Source organism: Coenobita brevimanus, chromosome 65 (assembly GCF_032717465.1).
Source record: "Coenobita brevimanus isolate Jiangsu-jjx chromosome 65, ASM3271746v2, whole genome shotgun sequence".
In the NCBI taxonomy this organism is placed as follows: Eukaryota; Metazoa; Arthropoda; class Malacostraca; order Decapoda; family Coenobitidae; genus Coenobita; species Coenobita brevimanus.
This window is the reverse complement of record NC_137018.1, coordinates 983,152-1,008,506: the sequence shown is the minus strand read 5'-3', so window position 1 is coordinate 1,008,506 and position 25,355 is coordinate 983,152. Positions and strand designations below refer to the sequence as shown.

The 25,355-nt window shown below is 42.2% G+C and overlaps 1 protein-coding gene across 1 annotated transcript in view; it reads right to left on the bottom strand.

Annotated features, from left to right (window-relative positions):
• The window catches only part of LOC145404907 (phenoloxidase 3-like), a 30,464-nt gene extending 6,606 nt beyond the window's left edge, over positions 1–23,858 (bottom strand). The window contains exons 1-3 of the mRNA XM_080276411.1: positions 23,728–23,858; positions 5,860–5,966; positions 162–275 (exon numbers count right to left, since the gene is read on the bottom strand). Coding sequence (XP_080132537.1) covers positions 162–275; positions 5,860–5,966; positions 23,728–23,848 — 342 coding nt within the window. The 5' untranslated portion in view covers positions 23,849–23,858. The remainder of the gene's footprint in view (positions 1–161; positions 276–5,859; positions 5,967–23,727) is intronic.
• Between the last annotated feature and the right edge of the window lie 1,497 nt (positions 23,859–25,355).

The window sequence follows — 25,355 nt, the reverse complement described above, 5'->3', positions numbered from 1 at the left end:
TCGAGTCAGGTCTGTTGGCCTCACTCTGACCTACCCTTGGTTAATCCCATATGCCGCCTCTACCTACTCCTACCTCTATGCTGTGAAGTGTGTGATGCGCAGTGACCCATCCCCATCTCTCTCTCTCTCTCTCTCTCTCTCTCTCTCTCTCTCACTCTCACCTGGTTTGAACCCTCCCTGATGGCCTCCCTTAGCACCGATGCCAGCAGCTCCTCCTTCACGAACCACCTCGGGAACACCTCAATCATGAGAGGGAGGCGGACGTGTCGCAGTTCCTGTGGTTAATTACAGATCGTTAAAAGTGATCTGAGGTGGTCAGATGTAGTTAGGCATTGTTTAAGGGAATTGGAGGTAGTTAGAGGTGGTTATGGGGTTAATAGAGTTGTTAGAGTTAACTAGAGAGGTGGAGAGATTGCTAGAGGGTTGCTAAAGGATGTCAGTTACAGTCAGGGGTTGTAAGAAGTTGGTAAAGGTGATGGAGAGCCGCTGAACCTAGCTAGGAAGGGTTAGACGTAGGCAAAAGGTGTTAGACAGTGATTAGAGGTTTTTAGGTAGTTATGTAGTTACCGGTTGAAAGAAGTTGTAAGATGCTGGTAGAGATGCTTCGGTGATAAGTGGCAGTTGAGTGGTGGTTCGAAGTGGTTAGAGGCACTGGTTGACAGACGTTCTTGGGGGCTGTTCAAGATTGTTAGACACAAGTAAGGGGAACTGAACAGTAGTTAGAGGTTGTTAGAGTACTGAACAGTAGTTAAAGGGTGTTAGAGTATAGTTGGTAGGGCATAAATAACAGGTTTTGAGGAAGTTTGGGATAGTGAGAGGTAGTTAGATGTGGTTAGAGATAAAGAAGCGCTTAGGAGATTTTTGTGTAGTTTGGAGGTGCTAGAAATAGTCAGAGATGGCTAAAGAGAGTTATGGGTAACTTGAGGTAGAGTTTGTCAGAGGAAGTCTAAAGTAATTATTAGGTTATTGGGAATAGTTAGAGGTTGTTAAAGGTGGTTCGAGGTTGTTACATGTCAGGATGTTTAATGATGGTAGGCAGTCGTTAGGTGTTAGAGGTTGTAGTGCAATATAATAGTTGTTAGACAGATACAAATGTTTCACCTAACAGCTTAATATTCACAGTGATGGAATGCTTAACTAATCAACACCGGCCATTTTATATCACGCCCTAATCGTCTGAATGCCTGCCTGGAGGTGAGGGCGTTTTAATTGCATACGGTAGTTTCTCTCAGCAAAATACCATCTTATTGACTGGGGTAGTTCGGTGAGGTAAACAGGAGGAGAAAGGGTTGAGACAGGGTGATAATCTCTAGGAAACTGTAGGCAGGCTGATTAGTTACTTAATAGTTCTCTGAAGCAGGTCCATTCAACTGCTTCCCACCAGATGTTAATAAGTTGCTGCCACATATTAGATGTTTTTGTACTGGATGTTGCTGCTACATATTAAAGATGTGCCACTCTAATGTTAGAGATTAATTGTCTCCGCCAACAAAGTTGTAGGAAGTTGTATATTTGTGTTTGTTTGTCCGCACGATATCTCTAGAATTTCTCCGTAAATTTCAAAGAAAAATTGTGGAAGGGTGGCCCATGGGCCAAGAAAGAATTTATTAAATTTTGGGGAGGATCTGGATCTGGATCCGGATCCTATGTATCCAGTACGATATAAGTTCTCAATGACTTTCAATGAAATTTTCTGGAGGGGTGGGCCAAGAAAGAAATGATTAAATTTGGGTGCCCGGATCCTGCATTGGCGGAGGTATGCGCTCTCTGAGTGCCTTCTAGTTAAATCCTGTTTTTGGAGCCTGATATATCGTCGTCGTTGTCGTCGTCCTCTCTCTCTCTCTCTCTCTCTCTCTCTCTCATGGTGTATCTTGATGTATATCGACATCTCTCGCCCTCTTATCTAAGCGTAGTGCAGTGCTTTATCTCTCTATATATTACCGTTGCTAGTCCAGGACTAGGATATGAAGGCTTGTATACATTTCCTAAGGCATAGAGTTTGACATTTTATTGTAATATGGGATACCCCTAGAGTCACCTTCTCCCTCAATGACCATCACTATGCTTTTCTACATACACTCTCAAGGCCCGACACTGACAGACATCAGCAAAACTCTGCACTACCCTACCAAGTTCTTGTCCGATACTTGCAGTACAGTACCGCATCATCAGCATACAGCAAATTTGAAATATTCCATCCATCACCATTCATTACCAACGCCATCCCTCTCTCCACTACTCGTGTTTATACTTCTCTCATCACCTCATCCATATATATTTTGAACAGCCATGGTGACATCACACAACCTTGACGCACCCCCACACCGATCGTGAACTATTCTCTTAGATGCCCATTAACCCTTACACATACTTCACTACCATCATAGAAACTGACAGCACTTAGCAGCTTACCATCTACACCGTAGACTACATGTGCAGAACTTTCCACAATCCCTCTCTGTCCACTTTCTCATGTGCTTTTTCCAGATCCATGAATGCCATAAACACCTTATGGTCATTTTCACGAGTCATCTCCGCTATCTGTCTCACTGCAAATATTTGATCCAGACATCCTTTGCCACTCCTAAAGCCACCCTGTTCATCACTCATTAGGACTTTTGACATCTCTCTTACTTTCTCTATAGTAATTCTTCCATATTGTCACGAATTGACGCGATTGTGTATTTATACAAATTCGTGACATTACACTTTGGTGAGAAACCACGAGCTCCAGTGGAATGCCCACTGGGCATCACTCAGTTCAACCGTCTTTGTATGCACTTCGATCGGGATGGTTTTCAGAACATTTGTCACTGTTTCATGAGTGACCATTCTTATGCACGATATTGGTGCTTTCACTGTGTGATTTTACTGGATGTGTATATCTCTCCGTTGACCGTTGAAGTTAGGCCACGCCTACTTCCGGCAAACACGGCCGTCTCTTACCTCTCTTCCCAGTTTGAACTTAGTCAGCTTTGGATCGCCTCGAGATAGGATCGTTTGTGCCCAGTGTAGAGCAGCGTCTCCATTGTACAGCGAATTCCTGGATCTCCACCTAGACAGTGATTGGCGAAGTGGTCTTGCAGCAAACAGCAACGCTTGGTGTTCATCACGCAGACACCCAGTCTTTCGTAGCTTCAGCTCCATTCCCTCCAATGACCAGTATTTCCGTTCGTTTTTCTAGGCTTAAGTCTGATTAGCTTTTGAATGAGCGAGTGAGTGTATTTCCTTTGTTATTTGAATTCATGATTCCCTCAGTGACCGTGAATCCCACTTTTGAATTCATTTTGAGACTCATATAACGTAAATTTATTTTACAGTAATCAATAAATTTACAGTTCTTTTCTTTGAGCTTAATGTAATTAGAATCGTGTTTTATTTCTCCACATTAGGCTTACTTTAGTTGCCGCGCCTAGTTTGCACAAACTCCTTGCATTATTCACGACTGGTACTTAGGCCAGTTCTTTTGTATCAGACTTCCTGCACATGTTCTGGCAACCCCACGCCTCAAGCTTCCTTCATACAAGGAAGGCATGCGAATCGAGCCATTCATAGCTTGTTTTGAAGACATGGCGCAGCTGGACCAGCTAGATGAGGCAGCTAAGCAGCCCCAGTTTCTTAGCTTGTTTGAGGGCCCTGCCCTCGATATTCTCCACAGAATTCATGGAGACAATCTCACGTATGAGATGATGAAAGCCGCACTCATCAAAGCATACGGTCTCACAGTGTGCGACGCCAGGAGTCAGTTTATGAGGGATCATCTACAAGATAAGGAGACTGCTGTTCAGTTCCTCGATCGGCTTACTGCTTACTTAGATGAGTGGATGGAGAAAGATGAAACCCCTCACACGTGAGAGGGGATAATAAACATTATGCTGCGCATGCAGCTAGAAAAGTCATGGCCTGCTGAGCTTATGGCTCAGCTTTATGATCTGCCAGGTAAGAGATGCCAGCCAAATGGTGGAGAAGGCCGATGTATTCTTCACTGTGTACGGGTACCAAACTCGTAAGCAACACACCTGGAACAGGAAAGCTGACAAATCTGGGAAACCATCTCAGACTGATCCCCAGCATCAAGGCCATTCTCAGAATAATGACCAAGGTCCAAACAAACCGTAGAAGAAGGACCGTGGCAAAATATGCAGAAACCTGAATGGAAGGGGTACAACAAGTACCCTAACCAGCAGCAGTATCAGCCACGCAATCAAAGGTTGGAACAATCCTTTTCAGCACTAGCCCCAGTGTATCGGAGGCAGCAGGCTAACGCAGCCTTCATTCCTCAACAGCAGTAGGGTGGTGTCGTCCCTAACAGCACAGGTACTTCCCCACAGTTCACTAGTCCCCCAGCAACAGTGAACCCTCCTCCACAGGTGGTTAACGCTCCATCTCACCAGGCAGTGAGTACGACCCATCAGGTCTCTAACTCGTAGAGCACCATGTTTGGCACATCATTCATTCAGCAGCCTCATCAGTGGCTGGCTGCTTCCTCCACAGGCCCTCCCACAAGCAACAGTGCCTTCTTTGTTCGGATAGGGTTTGTGGGAGGCGTTCTTGTAAAGGTCCTGAGAGATAATTGTTCCTCAAGTTGCTGTCATCGACCATCAGTCACTACATCCACCAGAAGTTCGCTCTGGAAATGGTGGGTCATTATACCCGAAGTTTGCTATAAAGGGGTTCGTTATATCGAGGGTTTACTGTATATCCCTGGGGAAATAAGCCCAAGGAGGAACATAGGTTTAATAGATAAAATGGGACCCTGGGGGTTTTCTCCAACAAGTGGAGAAGCCATCCAGGGTCCCAGGCAATGCTAATATGTACGATCATCGAGTTTTACCTGGGCACCATTGGTTATCCCTACTAGTTCATTCACGAGAACAAAGCAAGCCGCATTAGTTTATATGTGGAAGTTCAGTAACATCAGAGCACAGTGCATGAAAGTATCATCATCATCATCATCACAACCCTTATTCCCACTCAGTATGATAAGGTGAGGTTGAACTTAAAGCCCTTAATGTATGTTCCAGCCCTAACTGCAGGATACTGTAGGTTCTAAACAAGGAGGTCCAGGTTCGATTTCCATGCAGGTCAAATAATTTTTATTGCCCATCTTTAGCAAGGCGAGGCGATAGCCTATAGTTTTTGTCGTATGTTTGTATGTGTGCATCTGTGTGTGTATTTTCCACACTGGTCAAAAGAGATTTATTGCCCACCTTTAGCAAGGTGAGGAAATTATAGATTTTGTCATATGTTTCTCTGTGTGCGTGTATACATCTGCTGCCAAAGTATCTCAAAAAGTTTTGGACTAATTTTCATCAAACCTTCAGGAAATAACAACTATGTGGATGTGCAGAAGCCTATCACTTTTGGTGAGGGTTTGATCAAAGACGACCGAATCCCAGCTGCCATATATTTTTATTGCCCTCCATTAGCAAGGCAAGGCAATGTAATTTTTGTCTGTGTCTGTGTATGTATCTGTTGCCAATACATCTGAAAAGTCGTGGACAAATTTTCACCAAACCTTGCTATACTTTGGTGATAGAAACTCCGAGTACAAACAGCTAGATAAGGAGTTTATTACGAGCTCACAGTAAAATAGTCTGCCCGTCTTGGCTGCCTGCTATGAACTGAACAGTGGTGCTGTCTTCCCAGGCTTCAGGTCCTGGGAATGCGTGCTAGGTCAGCAAGTTTAGTGGGGGCATGTATACATTGGGGGGGGGGGACATATATACATCGGGGGTAGACATATTGTGGAGGGGGTACACTAACATAAATGACCCTCACTTAGTCGACAGGCATTAACTGATGTCTCCTTTGAACCACTAGATCACCATCGTAAAAATAAAGAAAATAAACACGTACAGGTTTGTTCATAATGGTGAATGCAAGGGCATACGCAAACAGCCCCTCATTGACCTGATCGCGTACACTGTCCGCCAAGTTCATCAGCATCCCAACATCATGGGTATCTGGAATACAAAAGAGTACAAAGGTAAACAAATGGCAACAGACCCAGTGGTCCACTACAAGCTGTTTATTGAAGATAATACTATGACTATATCCAACTGCATGAATAGAAGATAAGGATATGAAAGCATAAAGGCTTCCCCGCTCACCAAACCCCCCAGCTAAAGCAAAGTGGGAAGGACCACCACGTAGCATAGAAACACTGTCATGGAAATTTTATAGGAAAGATTGGAAGGTGAAACTATTCTAGACTATCTTAATCTGCGTGGGAGAAGTAGCGATAAGCTTAAACTCTAATGTTGATGCTGCATTCTCCATGATCTGAAAGAGAGGAAAACAACTTTTAGTGTTTCATATTATTCAGACATGAATGTGCTAAGTTGGGGATTCAACTACACACTTTTCTAAACAACTTCTAAAGGTTATTACTGTACTGCTGTCTACCACACTCCTAGACAACATGTTTCATGTGTTTATAACCCTGTTGATGAAAAATGTTTTGCTCAGTTTGACTGGAAACGTTTGCCAATAATAATACTCGTATATCCGTTATCTCCAGTGATATAGAAGTACTCATCGATTATCATATTAACATGTTCTTAAAAATAATAATAATAATAATAATACTTGAATTTATCCTATTGCAGTTTGCACTTTGATAAGTCAAATGCTGTCAACTCTTCCAAACATTCTTTCCAATCTCCTTCAGAGGTCGCTACTGATGGTTGTTGGTCTATCCCTGACCTGAGGAGATTAGGTTCCTACTTTTGTGAGCTAATGTTGTGTGCTATGAGCTGTGACATAGTAAGGCAAAAGTGTTCGAGAGAGTGTTTTAGTGTTCAGAGCATTAGGAGTCCTGTAAGCTAGTGCAATTTTTGTTTAATTTTGTATTCCCTTGTGTTATTTGGTGTGTGAAATATTTTTGTGAATGAAATATATTTGTGAATTTGTCTTGCCCCTAATGTGATTTCTTTGTGAGTGATGGCTTCCTGTATTGAGAGTTGTGTCTTCACTGCAAGTTTTGAGAAGGACTACCTTGAGTTAAAGGATGAGCTTCTGAAATTAAAATGGGAGGTACAGGTCTCAGGCAGGGAAATCACAAATAAGGGAATTGTTGGAGATGTTGGAGGAGAGAAAGAAAAACGGTTGAAGGTTGGACACTCGTTCATAAGGGTGTAGCTAAGTTCACCCTTAAGAAACAAACATAAATAAAAACCACAAATGCATTCAGTACGTTATGTGACAAATGTAAAGGGGAGGCAAAAAGGGGAGTAGAGGTTTAGGAGGGTAAGAATACCTCCCGTAGGAATGCTGAGATGATTAAGAAAGGTATGAAAAATTTTGTTATTGTTGAAGACTCACAAGTCAGGTACCTAAATAGTGCAATTTACACTCCACACAGTAAACGTGTGTGTCTTCCAGGGGCCAGCGTGAGTAATGTGTTAGGAAAAACTGAATATATTGTGAAGGATAGTGGAGACATCCCCATTGTCTGCCTCAGTGTAGGAGGCAATGATACTGGGAGGCTTAGGAGTAAGGCACTTTGGCAACAGTACAAGGATACGTTGGATAAGGTTAGGGTGAGGGGAGGGACCTCTGTAGCACTTGGCGTTTTGCCCAGGAGGGAGGTTGGGAGGGAATGGCTGAGCGGGGCAATAGGTTTTAACAAGTGCTCGTGGGCCCTTCGGGCCGCTAGCACTCACTCCTGCAGAGGGCTCTCGCATTTATATGCTGTTCTAGTGTAACGTTGTGGATTTTTTGCAGCTAACCAATTGATCGTGTTATCTGCAGCTTCGGGAATGGAACCCAAGTTGTCCGAACGCAAGTCTAAAGTACACACACAGACACACGGCTACTGCTACAGTTTATTTTAGTTCTACCTCTGGGCAAAAAATTCTACGGAGATCCTATGCCGGGCTCCGGGGGCAGCTTTTTTTTATCAAAATGTGATCGCTCATTAAACATAGTAAAAGTTTTTCAATCGTGATGGGACCAAGTTTTTTTTACATTAGCGATTTTTTTGCGATTTTTGTGCCAGTTTTGGTACGATTTGAATGTGCAGTTTCGGCTGCCCAAAACACACACACACACACACACACACACACACACACACACACACACAGCTAGTGCTATAGTATATTAGATTACCGTCTTGAAAGGTATTGCAAGTTAATGCAATACCTTTCATGGACAGCTAGGACCGGTTTTATAGACAGAGTGCAATTATAATTGGGACAGAACTCATCTCAGTAGACAGGGAATTATTGTTTTAGCTAGAACGATAGATTAGAGCTAAAGATTTATTTTCGAGGTTGACAGTTGAATGTACAGGAATTTGTACCAACTGCACTCCATGATCAATATCATCAGGTTTGGATAGATACATCGAAACGTGCAAATTTAAACAGAAAAATTTAACCATCAGACACCTCAAAATAAGCAGGCGATGGTAAAGGAGAGACAAACGATTGAAAAGATATTATTTAATTCAGTAAACAATTTCCCAGTTGTTAACAAAAACATTTCTTTAAAAAAGTGAATTCCAGTGTTGAGGCATAGTTGCAATAGTCTGAAATGTACTAGACAAACAGCAGGAGTTTATGTAATAAAATGCATGAACTAAGGGCTTTAATTTGTACAGAGAAAACAGACGTTGTCGTTATTAGTGAAACTTGGACGAATACAAACACTAAAGAATTCTTAGCAGACTATCAGTTAAAGCATTGTAACATTTTTTTGTCAAACCATCCGGGAAAAAAGGGGCGGGGTAGCTCTTAATGTAAAGGATTCATTAAACTGTTAGAATAAAACCAATATTAAAGTACAAATGGACACAGAAAGTGTCTGGATTAAAATGGGTAATAACAGGGAGAAAATAGTCTTAGGAGCTATTTACAGATCTTCCAGATTAATTAGAAGAGACAGTAAATACCTTTGAGAGGAAATTAGGAAAGTGCCACAGTCCAGCTTAGCAATTATTGTAGGGGATCTAAACCTGTCAAGGATAAATTGACAAAATCAGACACAGGGGATGCAGAGTTAGAAGAATTTCTGGAGGTAGTACCGGATAATTTCCTCTATCAGTACATCATGGAGCTCACTGAAGGTAATTATATATAGATTTGGTTTTATCTAAAGAGAAAAAGCCATTGGTGATACAGAAGTTAGTGGACGACTCAGGTAGTAGCAATCATGAAGAAATGAAGTTTAAAATCATTTGGGATGTCTATTCTACTGAAAACAGCTTGACTGTTCCCAATTTTCATCTAGGAGATTTTGGTGGATTGAGATTATTTCAGAACCGTAATGCATGAGCAGACTGGTTATTTTAGGGAGAGTCAGGTCACTGGGGAAGCTCAGTTCAAAGGTGTGGAACAGAAAATGGGTGGGAGTGTGTGTCAGGTCACAGGGAAAACTCATGTCATAGGCGAAGGGCAGGACAGTGGGATTATATTCAGGTATTGGAGATTAACTCAGGTCCATGCAGCCATTCGATCACTGAAAAATATTATTATTTAGTAAATATAATACACAGAGGTCAGGATAGATATTTCCCTTCAAAAACGATTAGGACGAATAATTCAGAACCGAGATGATTAAACAACAAATTAGAATCTCTCATAGGCCAAAGGAAAGGAATATGTAGAAGATTAAAAAGGGGCTAGGAACACTTACGTAACCAGTACTCGATTTTGAACAAGAAAGGGGGAGATACGGAAAGCAAAGCATGGTTATGAAATTAAGGTTGGTTGAGAGTCTAAAGAAACCACAAGTGTTTTTAGCAACTATATTGCACGAAAAATAAGGGTAGGATAGGACCTCGTACAGCAGAATCAGGTAACATTACCAGTGGAGATAAAGAAGTGTGCCCTATCCTAAATAATTGTTTAAAATCAGTATTTACAAATGAAAATCTAGACCTGATACATTAAGCAATAACTATTTACCAACAATATTCTTGGTAAAATAACCATTAGTAATGAGGAAGTACTGAAAGAAATTAATAAGTTAAAGCCTCAAAAACCATCAGGTCTGCACAAAGTATATATGCAAAAATTATAAGGAAAAACAAGGCAGAATCATGTCGACTGCTTATAACATTATGTAATTATTTTTAACCCCTGGATGCCGGACATATTATGACACAACCTCCCTCTCCCTACAGGCATATTTCCCAAAACAGCCTTTCTTCAAAACTTCATACATGGGAGAGTATAGAAGTAATGGAAACAAATTAAAGACCATATTACTCACCAACTCTTCTTCTTGCAAATGAAAGCATTCCCATGTCTGCAGGAGGTTGTGTCGATGAGCAAGGACGTGAAGAAGATGAGTAATCTTTCAGTGCTTGAAGCAGGATGTCTTCGTGTGTGTGCATGTGACCCCAACTGTGGCTTCGCTCTCAACGAGATAACTTCTCCACTACTAGATAAACTTGGCACAGTGGTGTCCAAGGTATGCCCTACGGCACTATCACTGAGCCAATTCCTAGCATGTGACAAGTGGAGTTGTATGGTATGTAGCAGAATTACTGGGCCTTGGAAGCAGGCTGTGTAGCCTATGCCCAGAGTCAGACACACACACAAATTAAATATATATATATATATATATATATATATATATACATACACTCTTGTATATGCGCAAAGGCTTGGCAGGGGTGGATAAGGCAAGGGGTTTGCACAATGTAGAAACAGAATCAGGCGCAGAGGTTTCAGAAAACATCGTTCTGCACCTGGCAAAGTCACGGGACAGACTGAAGCATGCTTGCATGCACTGGCGGGACTCTCTCTCTACCCTTTGGTGGCGAAATCAAACATGAGCCAGTTCAAACCTCGGCGGGAATGCACTTGCTGCAAACACCAACACCAGGTGGCTTCCGTCCACCTAAATCACGTGGGCATATCCTGTCACCCAGCGCTTAGGGGTAGTTCAGAAGAAGTTCCAGAGGCGTGGAAGACTGCAAACCTAGTACCCATTTTTTAGAGTCTATATTGGCAAATGATTTTAAAGAACTCCTAGAAAGACTCATAGAAAGACTCAGTCTCATAAAAATGGTGGATATGAAAGAGCAATGTGCGTGCATGATGTTTTGTCTGAAACTCGGGAAGAACGCGACAGAAACTCAAAAATGTTAAAAAAAAAAAAAAAAAAAAATGGTGACAATGCTTTGGGGGTTACCCAACTCGAAGACTGATTTAAGCATTATAAAAATGGACGAATGTCAACAGATGATGATGCACGTTCTGGTTGCTCTTCCACCAATTCAGCTCCTGACAATGTGGCCAAAGTTTGTGCAACCATCTTCGAAGATCGCAGGAGGACAATCAACGATGTTTGTGCCACTGTTAGCCTATCCTATGGAACAAAGCATTTTGTCCGGTGACGTAAGGCGAGTGGTGCACAAACAAATGGGTGCTTCACCATGACAATGTATCTGCACACACAGCTCATGGTGTTCAGCAGTTTTGGGATCTATAAACATATCAGTTGTTCCCCAGCCCCAGTATTCACCAGATATGATCTCCTGTGATTTTTTTCCCCCTTTCCGAAAATGAAGATCAAGCTGAAAGGACTAAGATTTGACACCATTATAGAGATCCAGAAGAAAATCGCAGAAGGATCTGAACAAGCTAATGCTCAAGGACTCTCAGAACGCTTTCCAATCGTGGGAGAAGTGCTGGGATCGATGTCTGCACGCCCAAGGAGACTACTTTGAAGGGGACGGTGGTGATTAGGACAACGTAAGTTTTTCTCCTTCTTTAGTCAAATTTTGGGGACTTCTGTTTAGCATCCGTAAACTGGTGATGTACTGTACATCCACAGCTCTTCCTTACAACGTGATTATTGAGGACAGTGACTCACCTACCTGGCATCAAGCTGCTAAATTATGAATTCTTGGGCACCACCTGTATGTACAGTAGGTAACATGTACAGTATGCTCCATGATCTCTGATGTTGGTGATATGCCTGATGGGCACCGGTATGGTCATATGGTGTTAATGGGTGACCTAAATCACTCTGCTGTGCTTTAGGGGACACTCACACAAACTGTTATAGAAGACGACTTGTCAGGTACAGTGCTTGGCAGCTGTTGACGGTGATATTCTTAGTGAGTCAGAACCCACAAATATTATGGGAGGCAGACTTGATCATGCTGTTGGTCATGATGTTAACACTATACTGTTCGTGTTAGCCTGATTCTCTTGTGTCCCGCCTCCTTCTGATGCCCCGCCCACTTCCAGCTCTACTCGTTGCTGATTGGCTGAGATAATTATTCTTCTTACTGATAGAATAATGAGCCTTACCACGAAATAATATCGTATTATTTACTTTTACTTTGAATTCATTTCTGTTTGACAAAGGAAGCACTAAAATTGCTGGATCAAAATCAGTTTGAAAAGAACCGCCCCGCCTCCTCCCGCGACTGCAGCTGAATTTTGGCGCCAAGGAATTTCGGAGCTTGGCAATAACACATCGCAGCTGTGCCGCTGTTACTATTAAACATATTAAGCCATTTGTTATGTCTGGTAAGTTACTACAGTATCATAACCATATTTGTAAATTTCCTTATTTATTTCCTTCATTAAATTCATTAAAATTAGAGGGATCGAATACAGAAGTAGGATAACGAAATGTCACTGGCTTCGCCTACTCAATACAGTATAATTATTTATACGAACAATGCCGTATAAGAATTTTGATTCTATACACGTGCAGTCATTAAAATCTTATAGAGGGAAAAGGGTTGTTCTGTGTGTGTGTGTGTGTGTGTGCGCGCCAGTCCTCCTCCTCGTCCTCTTCCTCTCAAATTCATCTCCCGTTCCTCTGTTACTTTTATTCTATATTTCTTATCGTCTTTCCTTTTCCATCTTATATATAAGGATAAAGTCAAAACAGTTCTTTGTAGAATGTATACCTTTTTATTTTCATACAGGGAACTTTCGTTACTTAGCAAACCTTTCAGGCTGATGACGTTCCCTGGTACTTTTTTCCAATATCCTTTACTACAAAACATATTTCGTTGTTAAATGGAAAAGATATCATTGCAGTTAAGGGGTTAAGTAAAAGTTTTGTTGCTTCGATTAGCTAGAGAGTCTGACACGTTCACCTGACGCTGGCTCGGCAAGACTGGCTCAGAACTCCTACTCGGGCCGACGGGTGAGTCAGTGAACATGGCGGGCATCTTCTCCCTCATAGGATTGTACAGATGCCAACTATTAATTAATTACAAGACAAAGTACGGTTACATTACTTCATGATATATACCAGGTGAATCCAACTTAATTTAATCTTAGTTTTAATTAAACTAAAGTCAAATATTCCCTTTATTTATGTAAATATGTATTAAACCCTCATTCATTATTCACTTAGGACACTTCATACTCATCACACAGGCGCCGATAGGTCAATGGAAAATTCCTAAGTATTTCATTGTATTTACAATAGAGTTGTCCACAACGGTTAAATGTAGTAGCATTTAATTTATCAATAATAAGAATTATTGAAGAGAAAGTAATCTCTGGGTTATAAAACCAGTTGAATTAGTTATTAACGTTCCCCAGATTTTCCTCTTTCAACCAGGGACGACTGTTTTAAAAGGTAAAGAGCGCAACCGCTCTGGATGAAAATATTTCCCACAGTTTTGGGGCCGGGCGAAAAATGTTACGCTGTATCGTGTAATGTGATCCTTAGCCAGGAGTTCTCTCCATATGTCTCGAGAACCCTGTGCTGCGGCCCTTCTAAGTCGCGCATCTTGATCCATTTGGTCTCCACCATCCACTGTGTCCATGGTAGCCGTTAACTCAAGGGGTACCAGTTTATCAATAGTTTTTATGTTGGTATGTCCCCTACATTTTATTTTTACAAGTCTCAGCACCCACTCTGAATCTGGGTGCATGGGGATCACTTTAGCTAATGGCCACTGGGATCTTGGTTGTTCTTTTTTTCACTAAGACCACATCCACGTTTATAACAGATTTGTTGCTGGCAGCCTGAGCCCCATAGAATCTTTCTCTTAGGCTCAAAAGATATTCTCTGCTCCAGTGTCTATTCCAGGTGTCCAGTACCTTTTTCAGACGTTGATATTCCTCCCACAGATGTTGTCCTAATTCATTATTTTCTATGGCAGGATAATTTACTTCCTCCTGGATATCCACATAAGGCACTGGATGGAGCTTTCTGCCACATAACGTATAAGCCGGTGTCAATGCCTCAATCGAAACGCTAGTGTCATGTAGATAGGTTAAAGGTCTATCACTAATCCTAGCCTCAATTTCAGTTATCACTGTTCTTAACTCCTCTCTTGCATCTTAGTTCTCTGTAAGGTTTTCCTAAAGCAATTCTTCACAGTACCAATCATTCGTGAATCCATTTTCCTACGGTGTTCTTGGAACTACGAACTGCCAGGTACAATTTCGGATTCCCAGTGCCGACTTAACCTTTGGGTCATTCGTTATATTTAAATGCAGAGGTGCTGCTCCAACGAAATTGGTTCCCTTGTCGCTTATTAATTTATTAGGACAAGACCTTCTAGCTGTGGATCTTCGAATACGTTCAGGAATGTCTCTGAACTTAAATCTTCTGCCATTTCTAGATGAACTGCCCTTGTGTAGGTGCAAATAAACAGACATATATACACCTTATGGCGAGTTCCTTCACCGGTAACAGTTATAGCCCCTGTGTAATCAACTCCAGTTACTTTGAAGGGCCGACTTACATTTACCCTGTCCCTTGGAAAGGCAGGTGGTCCTGGATAGTCATATGGTCGTTGTTTATACCTCATACATGTAATGCAACCTTTGAGATATTTCTTTATGACCTGTCTACCCTTAGTGATCCAACACCTTTCCCGGATTTGGGCCAAAGTCTGTGGCACACCTCCATGGAGAGTCAAATCATGGGCTTCCTTTACAATTAACTGTAAAAAATAATCGCTCTTGGGTAATAATATGGAATGTCTAGTTTGGAAAGGCAAATCAGCCTTTATTATTCGGCCCTGGCATCTAATCAGACCCTTTCCGTCTAAGAACAAGCCTAAATCTCTTATCAGCTTATTCTTGTTCCCAGTGCCTTGACCTAAGAGGTCATATATCTCTCCGTAATAATTCCTTTGTATCCTTTTCAGCCAGTATTCCATGGGATCAAACTTCTGAAACCCCACTTTCTTATTCAATAATTTAACAACTAATTTAGTAGTGGCCAATTTAGCTACTACTTCTATGAAAGCCAATTCCACTTGAGGTAGGGTTCTTCCTTTAATTGGCACAACTCTGGCTTTGGACATAATAATCTTACTATCCTCTCCTGTTGCGCAATAAGCTACTGCTCCATATGCCTTTTGAGAAGCATCACAAAATACGTGTAAGTGCGACTTCTCATTACTGCTTATTTTCCTGGGAATACATTATACTTGATGTGGTTTCGAACTCCTTTCTAATCTATTCCCATTGTTCCACATATGTCTCACCTAAGTCAGTGTCCCAGTCTAACTTTTCTCGCCAAGCCTCCTGCACTAAACATTTGCCTTTAATTAATAACTATAGGGCTGACCAATCCTAATGGGTCAAATAATGTGGAGACCCGACTTCACAAGGACCTCTTGGTGTGAGTGACATCAGAGAACTTAATTGGTTTCAAACTTATTTCATCAGTTCTTGTATCCCAGCTAAGACCTAACACATTTTGAATTTCGGGAATGTCAGAATTTGGATAGTCCTCTTGTATATTGTTCCTCAAAAGAGGTGAATTTGTATTCCAGCTCTGTAACGGCAAATTTGCCTTCCCACATTCGGAACTGGCTACTTCATAAGCCTTCAATTCTTCCGAATCCGTATCAGCAACACCTTGCAAATTATCTATGCAAAAAGCCTGCCCTATTTCTGGTCATTTGGCATTTCCAAAATGATGTTTTAAAGTGTTGCAAAGTAGGAAAGTACTAGCACAAGAGCCAAAGAGCACTGATCAGAAACAGTAAGTTTTCAGTGGACTGTCCTCATTTTGAGAGTCTTGAGGAAAAAGGATTTCTGAAAATTTCCTATCCTCCTCTCTCAATCCTATTCTGAGAAAAGCCTTACTAATGTCTGCTGTATAAGCATAAGGTTTCTCCCTAAATCTTAGTATCACATTCCTTGACCTTTCTGCTAGTGTACAGTAGGTCCAGAGTATAGGCATTCGTTCAAGCTGGCTGATTCTTTTAGACGCATTACTACTACAGCTGAAAACTATCCTTATGAGAGTAATTACTGAATACTTGCTTACAGCATGATGTAGTAAATAATGTCCTTCTTTGTGGTTAACAGGGAATTCTACCTCTTCTATAAATATTTTCTTCAATTGATCTTTTATAATATTATCATATAGGGTTAGATGTTCTGGTTTCTCTCTCAACTTTCTTAGAAGAGAATTTAACTGAACCTTAGCTGCTTCGTAATTTGTTAGTAGCTCCGAATGGTTTAGTTTCCTACCCAATACCGTCCATCCTTATTTTCCACAGACTGGTTATACAAATCCAAAGTTTGTTTTTATCTTCAGGGGTTGATTCTTCAGAGTGTATTCCTATACTGTCTGGGTCCATACTTTGTGTACAGGGTCAATTTTTTCATCCAGGAAGTCATTTATCTGAGTAGGTTCTAATTCTGCACCTATTCTAGCCACCATCAATGACTGTGTGCAGGTAACACAGACTGAGTCTACTAGTTTGGCCTATCCTTTAGCTTGTTTTAGAAAAGGCAACTGACCCATAATAAGGTTACCTCCTGGACTCTTGAACTTCTTCTTTCGGCTCTCCCCTTAGGGGTCGCTACAGCGGATCACCTTACTCTGTCTTCTGCATCTTCTTCTCTTACACCTACCACCCACATGTCCTCCTTCATTACATCCATAAACATTCTCTTTGGCCTTCCTCTCTTTCTCCTGCCTGGTAACTCCATTTCCAGCATCCTCCTCCCGACATACTCCTCATCCCTCCTCCGCACATGTCCAAACCATCTCAGTCTCGCCTCTCTAGCTTTGTTCCCAAACTGACTTACGTGTGCTGTCCCTCTAATATGTTCATTTCTAATTTTGTCCAACCTCGTCACTCATAGTGAAAAACGCAACATCTTTAATTCTGCTACCTCCAACTGTGCCTCCTGTCTTTTTGTCAGTGGTACTCTCTTGAGTTCGTACATCATGGCTGGCCTCACTACAGTCTTATAAACTTTCCCTTTCATTTCTGCAGAGACCCTTCTGTGACAGATTACTCCTGTCACCTTTCTCCACCCACTCCATCCCGTCTGCACTCTCTTCTTTACCTCTCTACCACACTCTCCGTTACTTTGTACAGTTGACCCCAACTATTTGAATTCATCTACCTTTGCCACCTCTACACCTTGCAGCCTCACGGTTCCCATGTCATCTCTCTTATTTACACACATGTACTGAGTCTTGCTTCTGCTTACTTTCATTCCCCTTCTCTCCAGTGCATATCTCCATCTCTCAAGCTCTGCCTCAGCTTCCTCCCGGCCCTCAGTACATATCGCAATGTCGTCCGCAAACATCATTGTCCACGGAGGCTCCTGTCTAATCTCATCTGTCAATCTGTCCATCACCATTGCAAACAAGAAGGGACTCACAGTCGATCCTTGATGTAATCCCACCTCCACCTTGAAACCCTCAGTCATTCCTACTGCACATCTCACTGCTGTTACACTACTGTCGTATAAGTCCACCACCCTCATGTACTTCTCTGTCACTCCTCATACACCACAGATCCTCTCTCGGTACCCTATCATAAGCTTTCTCCAAGTCTATAAACACACAATGCAACTCCTTCTGGCCTTCTCTGTACTTCTCCATCACCATTCTCAAAGCAAATATGGGGTCTATAGTACTTCTCCCTGGCATGAAACCAAATTGCTCCTCGCAGATCCTTACTTCTCTTCTCAGTCTAGCTTCCACCACTCTTTCCCATATCTTCATTGCATGACTGATCAGCTTTATACCTCTGTAATTGCTGCAGCACTGCACATCTCCCTTGTTCTTGAAAATCGGAACTTGAATACTTTTTCTCCACTCCTTCGGCATCCTCTCACCCTCCAGGATTATGTTAAACAATCTGGTAAACCACGTCACAGCCATCTCTCCTAAGCTCCTCCATGCTTCCACTGGTATACCATCTGGGCCCACTGCCTTGCCATCCTTCATCCTCTTCATGGCATTCCTCACTTCCCCTCTGCTGATCTCTTCCGCTTCCTGACTCACTACTTTCAACTCTTCCAACCTTCCCTCTGTCATATTTCTATATTCATCAACTCTTCGAAATACTCCTACCACCTTCCTTGTCTTCAATGGTTTATCCTCATATTTTAAAGAACTAAGAAAAGTACCTATCTCTCTCATGTACAGACTTAGCCGTCACTGACTTGGGTTTCCCAACCAGTTGGTTAGTGTTTTTTTTTTTTTTTTTTTTTCAGCCTTCTGTTTAATCTCAGCAGGCTTTACTGTTCCTTGCAAAATGTTTACAGAGTTGCATTAAGCCTTCTTCAATCTCCTCACAGGAATTATCCTTTTGGTACCTACCATACAAGGCATCGTTGGTTGTTGGTAGAAGCTTAAAGGACACAATTCTAGAAAGCACCCAATCTGCTGCTTTATTATCTTCGTAAGTACCTGAACCCTTTAAATTACAACTCATCGCAATCCGAAATTTAAGCAAGGAATCAAAATCATGTTTAGGTTTCGGTAATTCAATTAGAGGCTTCAATAACTGGGTGATGACCTGCTCCCTGTCTTCGTAATTCTGTCTAAGGATAGTCAGTGCCACCTCATAATTGTTTTCTTCCATGGATAATTCCTTTATTAACTTGTAAGGCGTTCCCTACCCTAACAGGTATGTGAGTTTACTCACATTAGGGAGATCTGTTCTATCATGAACTAAGTATTAAAACTGATCCCAAAAGGATTTCCAATTATGATCCCCGTCAAACTCCGGAAGCGTAATTTGTGGTAGGACAGCTTTACTCCGCTGTTCCACAACTTGTATTTCCGCGGCAGTCTCGGCCAATTTTGACACAACTAACTTCACTAATGTTAAATATTCCTCTAATTTACCTTCAAATTTGGTAGTCTCCGACTCTAGGAGATCTTTATCATCAGCATTTACAATGGCTGCTTCTAAATTTACATAACCTTCTTCATACTTAATCCATCTGTCCTTTAGTATATCCAAGAGACTATTTAATTTCTCCCTGGACAGAGGTGTTTCATCTAACGCTTGTCTGCAATCATTTATGGCTCCCGTTACCCATCCGGCGTTACTACTAAAGGATCTCTGTAACAAGGAAATAGACATGTTGCCTGATTTCTCCTGTACTAGATTAACCATTAATTTCAACCACATATTTACCCCAGCTCAGTAGTTATCTACTTATCTTAAATTTTGAGGAGGGTAGGGATTGGGTTTATGGCATTAAACCTATCTCCCTGGGTTGTTAAACCTATAGGGTTATATCTTATCCCCGCATTCAGTTTCCAAATTACCCATATTTCTCTGGGCTCAGAACTAATTAATCATGTTAATTTTGAGGAATGTAGGTATTGGATTTATGGTGTTAAACCTATCTCCCTGGGTTGTTCAACCTTTAAGGTTATATCTTTATCCCTTCACTCAGTCTCCAAATAACCCATATTTCCTTGAGCTCAGAACTATTAAGAAGCTCTTGTTGGTCGTCCTCTACCTGGAGAAGAGGGCCCGCTCACTTACTGGCTGCTTTTCAATTGTTCACCTCACCAGGAATGGTCTCATTAGTTACACACATTCCTCCATACAGCATAAACTTCTCCATTGCTCTGTAGATGATGACATGGCCTTTCAGCTTTTTGAGGCCACAGTGGGCGATGGTTGGATCTGCTTACGTGATGTCTGTTCTGTCCCTGGAAGGATTAATCTCCCTGGTCTCCCTCTTCCTACAATTTGTGGCATGATCTACATGGGCGACATTAATGCCCGACATCCTGCTCTGGGTGACCTCTCTCCTCCAAATTGCAATGGGCTTTCTCTCCTTGAATATATCCATCGCTACCAGCTCACACGCTGAGATACTGGTGGTGCCATAAACACTTGTGGAGGCACTCCTGATCAATCTTAACATCCAGGCTAATGCCACCCCACGTCAGATGCTCAGCCATCCATATCCTCTTCTTGGACCACGTCGCCCTCAGCCTCCACTATTCCCTTCCTGCCGGAACTTCCCCTCCTCACGTTCGAACCTGCATTACCATTCCTCCCAAGTACTGCCCTACAAACATCTCATACATTTCCAGCCTCCTCCCCACATTTGACTTCCAGTCACCTGACAACTTATATTCCTCCCTGGTAAACTCCACACATGACTTCTACTGCCACTACGTTACAAGACCACACATTAAATGTCGCCCTGATGCTTATACTTGGACACTTGATCAGTGCATCCTCCATGTAGAAAGGAAGGTGGTGGAAGATGGTCTCTCTTTTCAGTGGCAACCAACACCGTCTGTATCAGTATGGGGCATCAAGCGATGATCTAGCTGCTCTCCAGCAATGCATCCATACTGAATCTTGGTAGGAGTTCACAGACAGCATCAACCATCAGACGTGGGTTGGATCCATGTGCCATCTAATGAATAAGGTTGTGAGGAAAAATCCTTCCATTATTCTCCACCACAGTCCGGCCAAGTACGTGCAAGATCTTATTAATACATGGTCTGAGCAATCACGAACCTACAAACTTCGCACACTTATTTAAGATGCACTGTCCACCCAGTAAAATGTCTGCACTCTCCATATGATGGCCGCATTACTGAAGGCAGATGAAGATAATGGCATGCTGATAACTGACGGCAAAGTGCGACACGCTCTCATTAGGCGTAAGGCAACTGCCCCTGGGGATGATGGCATCACTTCACTTACCTATTCTTCGTCTACTCCTGAAAGTCCCTGGCAATCTCCTGCTACAGTTCTACAATCTTTGCTTCCGTAAAGGATATATACCTAATGCCTGGACCTCCAGCACGATTGAGACCATTCCAAAACCTAGTACTGACAAATTCAGACCTATTTCCCTCACTTTCTGCATCACCAGGGTGTTCAAACGCATCTTCCTTACCCATGTTTCGGATGGAGGACAAACTCTCACCCAGACTGTACGGTTTTCTTCCACAAAATAGTACACACCACTATCTAATGGAACTCGGTACCCTCCTCTGCCCCACCAGTGTTGTAGCATTCACTGATCCTAAAAGTGCCTTTGATGCTGCAGACAGAGATATCCTCGATCTGCTGGTGGAATCTGGTGTCCAAGGAAAATTTTGAGATGGATACAAGGTTAACTCCATAACAGAACCTCCTATGTTCTTTTTTAAGGGAAAGTGTAGTTCCTCCAATGCCTTTGAAATCAGGACCCCACAAGGTGGTGTCCTAAGTCTGTTTCTTTTTAATACACTGGTTACTCTCTCTTCTTCCCAACATTGCCAGAACCATTGCTAACTGTTACACTGATGATATCTACATTCACTCCAGCTCTCCAGAAGATCTTCAGTGCTTCTTTCAGTCATTCTACCAGTCATCTTCCACTTGTGGCCTCATCCTTACCGCAGAAAAAAGTAGAGTCTTCTCTCTCTCTCTGCAACCAAGGAACGCATCCAGAATTCACTGTAGGAAACAGTGTCATCCCCCTGTGCAAGCAGTAGCTTGACCTGGGTGCATCTGTATGGATTACCCTAACCATACTTGTAAGACAACGTGTTCATCTCATCATCCGGGATCTCCTAGAATGGCTGCAATAGCACTTAATTCCCCTCTAGTGGCTCACGAACAATGCTGCCATAATCTCTATCCCTGTGATCAGAACTATCTACATTGTATTCACAAGACAATTACCTTTCCCCTGCTCTCAATCAACTCTTGAAGACGTCCATAGATCCCACTGAAATTTTTCAAAACAAAGTACTGAGTTGCATCCTGGGCTGTCCTCATTCCACAAGAATAGTGAACATGCAAACTGAACTCAGTCCTCCCCTCCTTGTTGAAAATCTCTAACTTCAGCATCAAATGTCTTCATTCCCCCCACCTTGCCCCTCATTATTCTCATGTCATCAGAACTTCACTTGACCCTGTTGCAACTCGACCTTCACTTCGACCCAGCATCCACACTCATGTTAATACAGCTTGTTCCATCCAATGAAGCCTTGATATTAATGTTCCCGTGACAGACTGGATCATGGTCCCCCCTCCATGGAGGATTCCTCATCTTGAAGACTGCTTTACTCCTACGTCCAAGGCAGATCTACCACTTGTCCAGAAAAAACTAGCTTTGGAGACCATCACAAGAGTGTCTTCCTCAGTTCCTGCCATGCACCATCTCAACATCAATGGTTCCCTGCAAGCAGACGGGAGTGATGTATGTGCCACTTACGTACCCGATTTGGACTCACCGGAGGGAACCTGGATTGGTCGTAGACTACCGGACTTGTCTAGCTCTACCTACTGCGAGCTACGGGGACTATTGCATGTGGTTAGTCTCTTCTCTCAGCAAAGACTGAATGGTGCAGCTATCAGTGACTCTCAGTCTGCCCTTCAAGCCATCTTGTCTCCAAAACCCACATGCCACTGGTTAGTTCAACATATTTCGTTAGTTAGGTTCAGCTCATGAAAATTCTCTCATCATACAGTTCTTGTTGATTCCTTCACATGTTGGAATTGCAGTCAATGAGACTGCTGACCTCATTGTAAAAAATGCCTGTGGACTGCCTCTTCTTGACGATCCTACATTCTCCCTCCTCTGCTCTAAGAAGAAGATACACTCAGCTGCTCTTCTCCCTACACTCAGTTGCAGGAACGCTGCGCGGACTCATAGTGTGTCGATCCATCACTAAGACCACTTCCATCTATCTCCTCCCAAGTATCGTAGACACGGCCTTATAGTTCACAGGCATAATGTCATGTCTGCTTGACTTCAGCTAGGGTATCCCCCTGTATTTGAAGTCTCTGAGGCAGAGGACATGCCTCACTTCTCCTCCTGCAAACTATGTGACCGTCCTAACGCCAACAACCTTCACCATTCAGCATTACTGTATCGAGTGTCCCTTAGTCAGGGACCTACTGCCTCAGGGACAGTCCCTACTGATATATGTAGTTACCTACTCACAGACAATCATTTAGATACCATTCTCGTGTGATTTCCACACTTTGGTGGATGCAAACTCCTGTAACAAAACAGCGTGCCCTGCGAGACACGAGTTACTCTATACTGTACAAAATACTCTGGTGGAAGATAACTCCTATATTGTAAACTCCAATATATCTATATAAAAAAACGGCGTGCCATGCGCGACACGAGTTCCTCTGCACATAATATTTTAGTGAATGCAAACCCCTGTATTGTAAACTCTAATATACCTGTATAACAAAATAGCGTTCCCTGCGAGACATGAGTTCCTCTACATAATACATAATACTTTGGAGGATGCTAACTCCTGTATTGAAAACTCCAGTGCATCTATGTAACAAAACAGCGTGCCCTGCGAGACACGAGTTCCTCAGTACGTAATACTTTCGTAGATACTAACTCCTGTATTGTAAACTCCATTATATCTATGTGACAAAACAGCGTGCCCTGCGTGACACATGTTCCTGTGTACATAATACTTGGCCTCATGGTCCTGTTACTAGGTTAACCCTGGGTGGAATAAACTAATTAAAACAAATATCTGTTTATCTCTCTATCTGTCTCTCTTTGTACTCACTCATGAAGACGTTGCTCAATTCCTTGGCAGCCATACGATGAGACATCAGGAAGCTCGAGAATGGAACTCCCTTCGGTATAGCGAAGGCCACTGCCAGATTCGCTGCAGTGATGTCTGCCATGAAGAGTGTGGCTTTTAGTGGCTGAAAAAGTCGGAGAATGTGAGCTGAGGGAAATGGAAAGATTTAGCACTTTTTTGCCTTTAACCTTATAGTGAACTGACTGCATGGCTTGTTTGCCTGAAACTCATTCATAAAAGAAAAATGTATATAAGCAAATGGTTAGGTTACTGGATTCAGGCAGCTTAAATGGTAAGTGACTCTATGGTCCATTTCACAGGGTATGCTGTTGACAGGTGTCCGACATTACCACTTTGATTTCCCTTGTTTCTGTGTTCTACATCACCCCATCTGTTGGTAGGAATAAGGGTCTTCACCTTCATGATGATGGCCGTGGATGAACTTTTAGCCCATGGATGCTCGTCCATGGACAGTTCGTCAACTGAATGTTTGGCAGAATGGCCATTTCGCCAGTGGACACTTGACCAACTGCCTCTCCAAATCAGTGAGAGAGAGAGAGAGAGACTTTCATTTCAAGATGCCTAGACCCACTGCATTTAAGACTCAAGTTTTGGCTGGTTGTTAGATATTATTACACTCGTATACGTTGGTAAGTCTTCTGAAAGGTTAGGTTAGGTTGGATTAGTTTATTCTGGGTTACTTTAGGTTAGGATCGGTTAGACTGGGTTCAATTGGGTTGCCCTAGGCTGGGTTAGGTTCGGTTCGCTTCGGTTAGGTAGGGTTTGATTAGGGTGGATTCAGTAAGGGTAAGTTTGGTTACGGTGGTTTCAGTTAGCTTGGGTTTGCTTAGCTGGTTTCGGTTAGCCTGGACTGGGTTAGGCTAGGTTTGGTTTTGTTAAGTCAAGGTAAGCCACGTGTTATATAAAAAAAAATGTAATGGGTAATTCTTTACCATACGGGCACGGGAATTCCATCTATATTATAAAAAACTCGCGATCTCAAGGTAAGTAATTTTGATACACAGGCAACACAGATAGTTAGCTGTTTCATTGTGACTGCAAGAAATGACTGGAAAGAGAAAAAATATACCTACTTTAGGATATTTCAGGATGTGGCCAGGTCCCCGGCGACAATATTTACCGACGATCTCTCTGACTGACTTCGATATTTACCAACCATCGCACCGACTGGACGTGCCAGTGTATCCCGCGTCAAAGCAATGGGAAACTTAATGATTTAACCAAACCTAACCTCACCAAACTAAGCCTAAAGCAACCTAACCTCACTTGCCTTTCACAGCCAGCTTTCAAATTTAGATATGTGCCTTAGGAACGTTAAATATGGCCGGCTACTGGCAGACGTCGGCGGAATATTTACACATTCTAAAACCTCATTTATAGCTTTCAGAGGTAAATTTATAAAACTCCCCAGTTGCTGTGGTAATCCAGCAATAATAACAAGTAACCTGTGAGAGACTCATTTCAACAGAAAATATGGCAAGGCTGCGCTCGTTTGGTGAAGAATTAATATGTAATAAAAAAAAAAAAAAAAAAATAAGGATATGACTCATCCTGAAATTAATAAAACAAAATATAAAATATACAAAAAG